The sequence below is a fragment of the Squalius cephalus genome (assembly GCF_949319135.1).
Source record: "Squalius cephalus genome assembly, chromosome: 23".
NCBI classification, from domain to species: domain Eukaryota; kingdom Metazoa; phylum Chordata; class Actinopteri; order Cypriniformes; family Leuciscidae; genus Squalius; species Squalius cephalus.
In genome coordinates this window covers 4,082,769-4,095,626 of record NC_137144.1, presented here as the reverse complement: position 1 = coordinate 4,095,626, position 12,858 = coordinate 4,082,769, and the positions used below count along the sequence as shown (strand labels likewise).

Sequence of the window (12,858 nt, the reverse complement as noted above, 5' to 3'; positions counted from 1 at the left end):
CACTTTGAGGTGTTCCCTGTGTCATGATTCTGCACTCATGTCCTTGATTTTCTTTAGTCTTGAGGCAGAATCATGACAGACCCGTGTTTTATGTGCAAGCACATGGCCATTTGTTTGGGCCTTGTGCTTGTGTTGTCTCGTCACCCAGCCCCGCCCCCTTGTTATCCTCGTTTTGTCATTATTGCTTCACCTGTGTCACCTGTTCGTGGGAGTCAGCATCGGAGTCTTCCTGCCCGGAGTCCTCCTTGCCTGTGCTGGGCTCCCCAGTTCCTGCTTCACCTCCCTCTCCTGTCACCAGTCCGTCCATGGCATCTGCTCCGCGGCCAAGGAGAAAGAAGAGGAGAAAGGGAGCCTCTCGTTCTTCATCTCAGGCTGTCCCAGAGCCCGCTACTGCAAGCGCTGTTCCAGAGCCCGCTACTGCAAGCGCTGTTCCAGTTGTTACTGAAATCTTTTGGAAGATTTATATGCTGCTATAGGTTATTGTTATTATTATTTTATGCAGCACTGTGCATAGCCTATGCTTACAAGGCACAACAAACCTGGTGTTCATATATTTGTTGGAAACATTTGTGTGTGTGTGTATTCTGTGAATTTTAAAAAGCAATTTTAACCAGAAAAATCTAAAATGTATTCCCAATAAATTTTAGAACTATATTCACTATAGTTTCTCTTGATATCAGTATGTTCACCTTTTTTTTTTTTTTTTCAGGGCCCAGATGCCACTGAGTCCTGCTGTTTCCCTCATTAGTTTCTCCCTATTTAATCCCCTTGTGTTTGCTGTCCTGTGCCGGTTCATTGTTATTCAATCAATGTGATATCTACCGTGAGTAACCTGTTGAAAGTCTTGTGAAGAGTTGATCTTGTCTTAGCTGTTAGTTTATTGTCTGAGTCTGAGTCCTAGTCTAGTCTTGTCTGTCTAATATCTACCCTGTCTTGTTTTGCCCCCTCGTGGGTTTTGTTTTCCCTGTTTTTCTGTAATAAACCCTTGAGATGTCTGCAAATGGTCTGCGATTGGGTTCTCTCCTTCTAAACCGTGACACCCTGGCGTTTTAATTATTTTTTCAAACTCAGCATACCCTTCCAGTAATAATTCTTGCTCTGCTGAGGTCAAAAACTGAGCGCGCTCTTTGGCCATGGTGAGCAGCCAATAGCAGCGTTGCTGATCAATGTTTCTACTATCGATACATGTCCCCTTTTAAACCAGCGCATGAACGCGCAATTATCTCACTAACTCAATCCAGCTATACTAATCATAACCGGCAGGTGTGTTCGAAGAACCTAATTAGCCAGATCATGATTACCACGATGATATCATCTTGGATGTCTCATTTGATCTCGGATGTTTTAAGCAACGTACGAAGAACGGGCCCCAGGTCTCTATGAAATGTATATAATAATAATAATAAAAACAGAAAAACACAAATATTCTTACATAAGTAGGCCATATCTACGTGCATGCGCACACAACCATACTGTACTGTACTGTACATAAATGTTAACATGCTCACACTCTGTAAAAAACTTAATCAAAATCTAGTGAGGTTAGAGAATCAAAGAAATTTAGAATGGAGTTCCAAGTTTTGTAGAATTTAACAGCTGAGCCTCGGGTAGTGTACTTCAGTTTTTCTAGAGAAAGGAATAACATCAAATCTTTTAACCAAGAGTTAGTTGGGGGTGGAGTTGGACACTTCCAATGTAGCAAAATACATCATCTAGCAACCAGGGAGCCAAAAGCAATAACATCTGCTTGTTGTTTTGTGAAAAGAGAAGAGAAAACAGACACACCAAAGATAGAAACAATAGGACAAGGAGGGAGAGAAATATGCAAAGCAACTGAAAGAAAGTAAAAAAGGGAAGACCAGTATGAGGCCAGTTTGGGGCAAGTGAAAAATGTATGTACTCAGATGAACATACACACACCCTGTTCTCTGTTTCTTACGGTGACGCATTGCTGCCACATACATATTATTTTTTCCCATCAATTATGTCGTAATAACGAGATCTTATGTCGTTTTAACGACATCTTTTCTCGTAATAACGAGATCTTATGTCGTTTTAACGACATCTTTTCTCGTAATAACGAGATCTTATGTCGTTAAAACGACATCTTTTTCTCGTAATAACGAGATCTTATGTCGTTAAAACGACATCTTTTTCTCGTAATAACGAGATGTTATGCCGTTAAAACGACATCTTTTTCTCATAATAACGAGATGTTATGTCGTTAAAACGACATCTTTTTTTGCCCTTATAAGGACGTGTAGTCATGTACAAAATATGCCTTTATCCACATAAAATTGACAGCCTATCGCGCCTTTATAGCGCAAATATAGCAGCCCCCAATCATGCAAAATGAATCAATGAGGCCCTTTTTGGAAAATATTTTAAATAGGCCTATAAGTTTTTTTTAATATATTATTATATATTAATTATGCTAGCTCAACTAATTAAATGTGAAGAGCTGGATACTATTTACTAATGAAATAATGTCAAATATTAACTGTAGGCTATTGATTAGAGTTGCCATAGACTAAAGGATTTTTCTAGACTAGTAGTCATTCATTTAAGCAATTAGGACTAATCGCACGTTTATATTCAATGCTGGGTGCATGTAGGCTATAGCCTATATTCCGCGCTCAAGCGCAAGCATTAAACTTGCCGCAAAGCGCCGGCAAAAGTAGGCTAATGATATAATAAATGTATCTGAAAAAAATAACGAAGCATTTTAATTGTTTATTAATGAACTAGTCTTTTCAGTGTAGGCTGCCTGCACTGTATCTCCATACATCTCCGCTGTAATGTAGCCTAGATGCGCCTTTCATACAGACAGGATTACATTATCAGATGGTACCGTATTTGCTTTCGATTGGATTTGTTTTTCGTTGGTGGACATTATTTTTTTTTTAAACGTTATACTTATATTTCTCATGTCTGTGAGGCTTGTCTATACACTGTTTTTCAGTTCATTTTTGAGGCGCGCTCCAATTCAGAGATCATGAAAGCGCGCCCTGTTTGTTTTATTTTATTTTACAAAAGCACACCGTTTTCTTGTTGTTGTGAGTTTACACAAATAAAAGTAGTTGGGACTGATGTATTATTATTTTCTGTATGACCAGAAATGATGGAGTATTTTAAGTTGTTTCCACTGTTGATAGGAAAATGCGAGTGATGGCACCGGCGCCTCCATCCATGTCATAGTGCGCGCTCCACACTCCGCACAAACACTTGGATATGCGCTTCATAATAGCAAACATTTATCTAGGTTAACGTTAGAGCGAGCGGCCATGCCAGATGGATAATCCTCTTCATGTTTAACTAATCAAATTCTGTTGCATTTTATTGCGGCAGTTTGAAAAGGGCCGCTGAAACACTTAGCCTATACAGATAAATGCCCAACGCTGGTGTTTTTCTTTAAACAAATTCGTTTAGGCTTTAAAATAAATATTGTTTATGGGCTAATTAATGCCACAATAATTTGTTTATTTTATTGGCTACTTGTATTTTTCATTTTTGTTTTGCATTGAATACCATTGAATATTTGCATTGAATGCATTGAATATTTGCTGTGCACCGCAATGCCATCCTCCCATAGAAAGACACGTTAAGAGCCACCTATTTTCTTTATAATAAAGGGTTTCTATGGAAGGAAAACGCTTAATGTATAATTAAATGCATTGCGTTCATATTCTTTATCACTGAAGCTTTTTCTTTATTATAAGGGTGTATTATTCCATTAAAAAATGACTGTTTATAAGGTGACAATCCGTTATCTTGAAGATTTTTGTATTGTATTGTATCTTCTGTTATAAAGACGAAGATTGACATTTCGTTAATTAAACAAAAAGAACACAATGTTGTAAAAAATAAACAACTTAGGCTATGTTTGTCACATTCACCGTCTGTCATCGTCCTGTCTGCACTACAGTTCCCAGAATCCTCCTTGTTTCCACACCTGAACTCACTCCCTTCATTACCCGCCTGTTCGTCATCATCATCTGCATCACCTGTCTTGTTCATCTGTCTGTGTATTTAAGTTCCTTCTGTTCACTCATCACTTGTCGGTCAATGTTCATGTTAGGTAGTCTTGTTCTGAGCACACGCTCCCTGTTTTTGTGTTATCTGTTATAATTGAGAATTAAAACCTTGGAATTCTTCATCTTCGTGTTCTTCTCCTACTTCATCCACCCAGAAGCCTGACAGATTGACCGACCAAAAGAATAAAGAGACTATGGGGAGATTGATTGCGGGGATCCTCTGGCCCCGAGCTCGTAAGCTGGTGTCTAATAGCGCAGATCTAGCTTTGAAGATGTTTGACCCAGCCTTCATGTCGGTCAGGAAAGCCTTCAAATATGCTGGTCCAGCCGAACCTGCACTTCGCGCCAGTCCAGCCGAGCCTGCACTTCACGCCAGTCCAGCCGAGCCAGCACTTCACGCCAGTCCAGCCGAGCCTGCACTTCACGCCAGTCCAGCCGAGCCAGCACTTCACGCCAGTCCAGCCGAGCCTGCACTTCACGCCAGATCTGCCGAAGCCAAGGCAGTATGCGTCATGCCCGCCGCCCCTGAGACTGTGAGCGTTATGCCCGCTGCACCTGTGACAGACAGCGTCATGCCCGCAGAGCTTTTTTTTTCTTTTATTCCGCCGAGCTTGAAGCTCCCTTCGCCGCTGGTTCCGTCCAGCTCAAAGCTCTCTTCGCCGCTGGTTCCGCCCAGCTCAGAGCCCTCTTCGCCGCTGGTCCCGCCCAGCTCAGAGCCCTCTTCGCCGCTGGTCCTGCCCAGCTCAAAGCCCTCTTCGCCGCTGGTCCTGCCCAGCTCAAAGTCCTCTTCGCTGCTGGTCCTTCCCAGCTCAGAGCCCTCTTCGCCGCTGGTCCTGCCCAGCTCAGAGCCCTCTTCGCCGCTGGTCCTGCCCAGCTCAGAGCCTTCTTCGCCGCTGGTCCTGCCCAGCTCAGAGCCTTCTTCGCCGCTGGTCCTGCCCAGCTCAGAGCCTTCTTCGCCGCTGGTCCTGTCCAGCACAAAGCCATCTTCACCGCTGGTCCCGTCCAGCACAAAGCCCTCTTCACCGCTGGTTCCGTCCAGCTCAAAGCCCTCTTCACAGCTGGTTCCGTCCAGTTCAAAGCCCACTTCACAGCTGGTTCCGTCCAGCTTAAAGCCCTTTTCGCCGCTGGTCCCTTCCAGCCCAGAGCCTTCACCGCTGGTCCCGTCCAGCCCAGAGCCCTCTTCACCGCTGGTCCCGTCCAGCACTGAGCCTTCTTCACCGCTGGATCTGCCCAGCACCGAGCCCTCGTCGCTGGATCTGCCCAGCACCGAGCCCTCGTCGCTGGATCTGCCCAGCACCGAGCCCTCGTCGCTGGATCTGCCCAGCACCGAGCCCTCGTCGCTGGATCTGCCCAGCACCGAGCCCTCGTCGCTGGATCTGCCCAGCACCGAGCCCTCCTCACTGCCCAGCACCGAGCCCTCTCTGGTACCCGGGACTTTTCCCAAGTATTTTTTTGGGGGGGGGCCATAGGGCTCTGTCCTGGCCACTCGAGGGGCCATGGCCACCTGAGGGGTCCTCACCATTATGGCCACCTGAAGGGTCTTCTCCGCCGTGGCCACCTGAAGGGTCTTCTCCGCCGTGGCCACCTGAAGGGTCTTCACCGCCGTGGCCACCTGAAGGGTCTTCTCCGCCATGGCCACCTGAAGGGTCTTCTCCGCCATGGCCACCTGAAGGGTCTTCACCGCCGTGGCCACCTGAAGGGTCTTCTCCGCCATGGCCACCTGAAGGGTCTTCTCCGCCGTGGCCACCTGAAGGGTCTTCACCGCCGTGGCCACCTGAAGGGTCTTCTCCGCCTTGGCCACCCGAAGGGTCCGGACCGCCATGGCCACCCGAAGGGTCCTCACTGCCGTGGTCGCCTGAGGGGACATCACCGCCGTGGCCACCCGAAGGGTCCTCACCGCCGTGGCCGCCCGAGGGGTCGTCTCCGTCCTGGCCACGCCCACAGCCTGCTCCACCGTGACCACACCCACAGTCTGCTCCGCCCTGGAGGCTTCCTGCCTTGTCTCCCTTGCCTTGTCTTCCCCGTCAGCCTCCAGGGCGCCCACCCTCCCACCCCTTTGGTCTTTCTACGGCGCGAGGACGCGCCTACCGGGAGGGGGGAGTAATGTCACATTCACCGTCTGTCATCGTCCTGTCTGCACTACAGTTCCCAGAATCCTCCTTGTTTCCACACCTGAACTCACTCCCTTCATTACCCGCCTGTTCGTCATCATCATCTGCATCACCTGTCTTGTTCATCTGTCTGTGTATTTAAGTTCCTTCTGTTCACTCATCACTTGTCGGTCAATGTTCATGTTAGGTAGTCTTGTTCTGAGCACACGCTCCCTGTTTTTGTGTTATCTGTTATAATTGAGAATTAAAACCTTGGAATTCTTCATCTTCGTGTTCGTCTCCTACTTCATCCACCCAGAAGCCTGACAATGTTCTGTTAGATGTGTTTTGACTACTTTTTGTTTAATTATATCTCTAGGTAATGAAGATATAGCATATTAACAAAAATAAATCTTATTAGGCCTATATAATATATCATATTAAAAAAAACTTATATATAAAATATAAAAAAACCTAGCCTATATAAAATATATTTTCAAAAAAGGGCCTCATTGATTAATTTTGCATGATTGGGGGCTTCTATATTTGCTTAAGCTTTTTGAACGTGTGATAAAGGCGCGATAGGCTGTCAATTTTATGTATATGTATGTGGCAGCAATGCGTCACCGTAGTTTCTGACGTGTGCTCTGCCGGTTTCATATGTTTTAAAGGGGACTGAAGCGAATTTGAATCACAAATTAGTGTACAGTTAATCACAAATTTGCGTGCTGAAGCCCCCCTAAAAAGGGCCTAGCATGTCAATAACAGATTGCAAAAACAAGTGATTGTTGCAAATAGAGCTGAAAACAGAGAGTGATTCAAAATGAAAACACCTTATAAATATGGTCATCTTTACTGACCACATCTTTCAAACATCTTTAATGACATCTTTTACTGACATGTTTTAACCCTCTGAGGTCGACAAACGCGCCGGCGCGTTTTGCTGGATTTTCTTCACATAGTAGTACAATAAACTTAAATTTCTCCGTCATTTATGGTCATACAGAAAAAAGAAATATGAAAAAAGAATCTGTGATATTTCTACTTTTGTATGTGTCCACTTACAATCGAATCAAAACATTGTGCTTTTGTAAAATAAAGAAAATAAACAGGGTGTGCGTTCTGCCTCTCCGTCGCGGTGAACTTTTTTTTCTTGAGCACGTCTATAAACTGAAACAAAACTCAGCGAATACTTGTCACACATTTATGAGCCATATACCTTTATAAACATTTAAGTGTGTACTTTTAAATGATCGGATTCAAACTGAAAACAAATATTCTCTGCTTAAGTAATTTGTAAAAAAAACAACAAGATGTCCAGCTTCTCACGAGCTTGCTAATTGTTTTTTATTTGACCACGCCCATGCGCGCAAAAGAGATTCACATGCAAATCTCAACATGGAACGCGAACGTGCTCATTACCTCAAAAACAAAGCACCAACAAACTTCACGTCTCTGCTTTTCTTCAAGCTTGAAAGACGTGCCGTGAGCTTACATTGGATTTACCCCAGAAGAAGAAGAATGCGATTTGAAGACAAGAAAGATGCAAGGTAAGAAATTCTTAATTATTAGTTCATGTTATTGTTGCTTCACATTGCAGTTGAACTGTTGCTAGATATATGGTGAATATTATAATATTTGGACCCGTGTTTACTGTTACTGTGTTTGTGGATATCTGCTCAAACGTAGATATGTATAATATGGTAACCATGTTTAATATTTTGGAGCGAGCTCTGGTTTTAAATGTATCGCGATCGCGTTTGAAACGATCGCGTTTGAAAAGCAAAACGCACCAAACAAAGGCTTTATGTTTTTACTATTATCTCATTTCATATCATCATAACGAATGGAAACATTTGAAGTAACATATGATAATCAATATATTTTTCTCTAGCGTAGTTGTTACTGAAATCTTTTGGAAGATTTATATGCTGCTATAGGTTATTGTTATTATTATTTTATGCAGCACTGTGCATAGCCTATGCTTACAAGGCACAACAAACCTGGTGTTCATATATTTGTTGGAAACATTTGTGTGTGTGTGTATTCTGTGAATTTTAAAAAGCAATTTTAACCAGAAAAATCTAAAATGTATTCCCAATAAATTTTAGAACTATATTCACTATAGTTTCTCTTGATATCAGTATGTTCACCTTTTTTTTTTTTTTTTCAGGGCCCAGATGCCACTGAGTCCTGCTGACTTCAACATTCACATGAGACTCTGTATATGAACATGGTAAAGTGAAAATCAAACACCTTGGAAATGAAAGGTATGTACAATGTATTTAGGAATGGCACAAAGGTCTCTGTCTTTGGATCATTGTTTTCACTAGTGTGCTTTTTAATTTGGATTATGTTGTGTTGTAAATAAATCCAAACAATCAAAAAGCCATTCTTTTTTAAATCTACTCATTCTTTGTGCAAGGTTGCTCAGAATGATAGGGCCTGATAGCTCCTAAAATAGGGCCATTAGGGAGTGTCTTTGTCTTTCTCAGGTGTGAAAAGCTTACATATTAATGAGATGATCACGCCCCTTTCGCATAAAGCTTTCTCACACAAAACACGTCTTAGAAATTTTAAATCAATATATTGTCTTCTCTGAATGAGCAGTCAGGGTGATTTTCACATAGTTTTGGAGCAAATATTCTAGGCTACGTGATACAATTTTCAAAAGTCTTGTGAAGAAATAATCAGTAGGGGTTTCATGACCTTATTTCAGTGACAATTTGTTTTTGTATTTTCACAAACCACGCATAAATGTCATTATCTCAAAACTACAAACTTTTACATACATACTGCTGATATATTATTGTAGCAGAGTTTGTGCTGAATACAGTGTAATTAGACTTTAGCCATGAAAATGTCACAAGTAACAGAAATAAGCACAAATGTCAGAGCATGTCAGAACACCTCCAGGGCCAGAAAACAGCTCAGACCCCAGAGGGTTAACATGAAAAACAAAAACAAAAAAACAATACATAACTGTACATTAACTATAAAGCATCTATAATGTAAAATATATTGTGTAATAACAATAATAATTTATTATTATTTTATTGAAGTAATAATTATTGTATGTAAATGGTTGAGATTTTACATAGTTACAGCACAGTGAAATAACTAATTAATTTTTTTATTAAGTTTAAGTACAGTAGAATTGTTTTTTTTTTTAAATGTTTGTTTCTAGTCTCTTGAAAATACTTCAGAGATGTTTTCCAGGGCACCTGTGGCCTAGCTGGGATTTTCCCACCTGTGAAGAGCTGAACAAATTTTAGAGCCACACGTCAGACTCAAAGTTAATCATCATCAGAAACTTCAGTGCACTGAAACTGAATAGGTCTCCGGTTTCATTTAGCTTATTGCCAGTCATATTTCAAATCTGAAATGTTACAGAATGGCATTTATCTTGTTTGGCTTCTGTTATTGTTTGGGTTGAGTAACAGTGGAGAGTTGAAAGACCCTCATCCAGAGCTTTCAGATCAGGAGCTTTTCTGGGGAGCGGATCAGTATGACTTCGCCATCATGCTGCGCGCCGGAGACCTCCAGTGCTTCTGGCACTTTGCTCACTATGGAGAGCGCTTCTACTTACACTTCATGGTAAGACATTGTTCTGCATTTAAATATTAGTATGCACTTGAATCCTTCGAATGTTACAGCTCAGTGTGTGTGTGTGTTCAGGTCCAGCTGGTGACCGGTGTGGCCCTTGATAGACACCTGTCTGTGATTGTTAATGCACCGAGTAGCTTAATAGTCGGCAAAGCTGATGATGCAAGTGGTCAGATTGGCTTCAGTGTTGAGGAGACTGGTGAGTCTCATCTTCAGACACAAAATAATTCACCCAGAAAATGATAATTCATATTGTTCCAAATGTGTATATTGTTTTGTTTTTATCATAAAAACATTATACTAAATTAATTAACATCAAAGTGCCATAATAAAACTCACACTTTCAAATTCCAAACATAAAAAAAATATAAAAGTTGGATAAATTAAACAATAAATTAATCAATAAATAATCATGCGTATTTGTGCAGGTTTTTATCAGATGTGCTTCAGCAATTTCCACAATCGCTTTGGGAGCATGCAGGTTTTCCTGAACTTTGGTGTGTATTACGAGGGACAAGAGAACATCGAGAAACAAAAGGAAGAAGAGAAGAAAAAGAAAGAAGAGGATATGAAACAGATAAACAGTACACTGTCCTTCATTGAGGTAATAAACAACTGCAGTCTCAACAAACACATCCTTACTGTAACATGATTTGCTTTTAATTATGTTTCAATTTCTCATTTTTTCATTTCATTTTTAAAAACAATGTGAAATATTCAACAGATTTTTATGTTTTTGAGAGAAATAAAGAGATGTATTTTATTTCACATATATATTTTCCACACCTGACTGAATAAAGCTTTGCACTGCATACAGGAGAGCAGCGTCAGACTGCAGAAGTTTGTCTTCCACATGTGGCGTCACTACAATTACGAGCGAATGAGACGAGGAGCTGATTTCTACCTGCTTCAGTCCAACTCCACTTATGTGAACAGCTGGTCTGCTGTCCAGAGTCTCGTCATCATCACTGCTGGATTCCTGCAGCTCCGCTTTCTCAAGAGGCTCTTCAACAGCAAACCAGCAGAGGGCGACAAACCCCGCTGTTAACAAACGCGAAACCTGCGACTGTTCATCTTCAAACCAGCAGAGAGAGACAAACCCCGCTGTTAACAAACACTAAACCTGAAACTCTTTCATCTCCATTTATAACCTGCTTTTGAGGAATTATTTCAGCAATACACAGGTGTTTCTTAAACATCAGAATTTTTGAATGAACAATTGGTTTATTTCCCCCTCTTTTGTTATAACAAGGTCCAATTTGCTTATTTTTTAATTCTTTTTATGCAGATTGAATTATTTTTACCCTTGTCCCAGAAAGAGACTTTAGAATATTAAAGTATATAATATTTCCATCACACCGAACAATTACAAGAAGACAACAGTGTCAGTGAAGATGTTCGAGATGAAATATGAGACATCTGATGAGTGAAGAAAATAAAGAAAAGTCAAAGTAAATATCAGAATATGAATACACCATTTACAACTGAGCTGTGTGGTAAAGTATGAAAATATAATTTATTTGTGTGTGTTTAGGATGCATGACATATTAACAGGAATTAGCCTTTGGCAAGACCAAGGGCCAAGACCAATACCAAGTTGGCATTTATTACAAAAAAATTATAAAAATGTAATTTCCATGGCAGAATGCTATTAAAAACACAACAAAACATTTGAGATGTGATGGAAATGACACTGTAGTGATGATTTTCATGACTCTCAGCAAAATGGCATTATTGTTAATGTTCTTTGAAAAGGAGATGAATGTCAGTAATTCTGTAGTCTTCTACAGAAACATTAGACTTTATTTGATGGTTTGTAACCCCAGTATATCTCCAGAAACTAGAGAAGTAGTGTATTCCAGTAACATGAAGCTCCTGTGAGGACGCTGGACATCTGCTGATGGAGCTGCTCTATTCTGAGAGGAACACAATCACCCTGATGATGCAAATATGAGTTTCTCTGTCCGACACTTTATTCTCTGAAATTAGTCAGAAGAGTTGGACTAATGGAGAGATGAGGTTTGTTCATATTCATCAGTTTAGGGTGAGTGTAGTCTAAAACAATGACAAATTATGCAAAGTAGACATAAATATACTATTGTCAGATATTAAACATTTCCCATCCTAAACATAAATGAATAATAAACAATCAACGATCATGTGAAATTCACTGGACCTTCCATAAATATTATTGTATCTTATGAGGGAATATTACGGCTCATATAGAAAAGTATGACACACACAGACAATAGCGTGACTGCTCTGTCAGACATAACACCGGAACATCCGGAAACACACGTAACAGTGTGCATTATGGGAAATGTAGTTAAATAAACAACTTTAACAAAATACATAACATTTCTGCGCCTCTTACTCTTTGAGGTATAACACAAAGATTACAAATTAAACTCTACCACCTTGTCATGAATAATGAAAATCAATTTCTCTTATTAACATTTCTATAAACATAGACTTTTTTTTATTACTCAGAACATTCAGTCTTCATGCTGAATTCCTTATGTATATGAACACAACTAATTCCGTGGGAATGAGAGTAGCCTACCTCAAACCCTAGCTCGCCTTAGGGGATTATTCTGCCCTGAAGCAATAAGGGTAAACCCTGACTAAGTATAATCGTAGAAACACTGAGGTGGGTGCGACTCCCTTACTGGATATACTGTAGGTGGCCTGTTTGTTTTTAATTTTCTGTCAGAACAACAGGTGATGACGGTCCCTTAGCAGATGGGCAGTTTGCTATCTTAGTAGGCACAGAAGTGAATACTACTGAAGCTGGTGTACTGTCACTAATTTAGTCAGTAACGTCAGTGACTTTGGGAAAATCTGTGAATGCATTGGCTCCACTAAGCAACTGATCAGTGTGTCCTCCAGGAAAGATTTCCAGCAGTTTTGACTTTATACGACACTGGACCCGTCTGGGCCTCCACAGTAGCCGGAACCATAGTTCTGCCATAGTTCTGGGCCAGCACTGGTGAGCCTGTCAAAAAGGTTCTGTCTTTGGCTCGCAGCTTCTGTCGCTGTACCTGATTCTCTTTTTGTCATAAGACAGTTTCTTGCTTCTAGCTTCTAGCACAGCAAGAAGTTGTTGCATGAAGTTGTTGATGAAATGT

General features: G+C 41.1%; 1 protein-coding gene across 1 annotated transcript; it reads left to right on the top strand.

The window, feature by feature from the left end:
* Window positions 1-9,441: 9,441 nt before the first annotated feature.
* On the top strand, window positions 9,442-11,156 carry tmed6 (transmembrane p24 trafficking protein 6). Its single transcript, XM_079859040.1, has 4 exons — window positions 9,442-9,721; window positions 9,803-9,929; window positions 10,159-10,334; window positions 10,548-11,156. Exons 1-4 carry the CDS (start codon window positions 9,509-9,511, stop codon window positions 10,776-10,778), a joined length of 747 nt encoding a protein of 248 aa, XP_079715166.1. The 5' UTR covers window positions 9,442-9,508; the 3' UTR covers window positions 10,779-11,156.
* The last annotated feature ends 1,702 nt before the right edge of the window (window positions 11,157-12,858 follow it).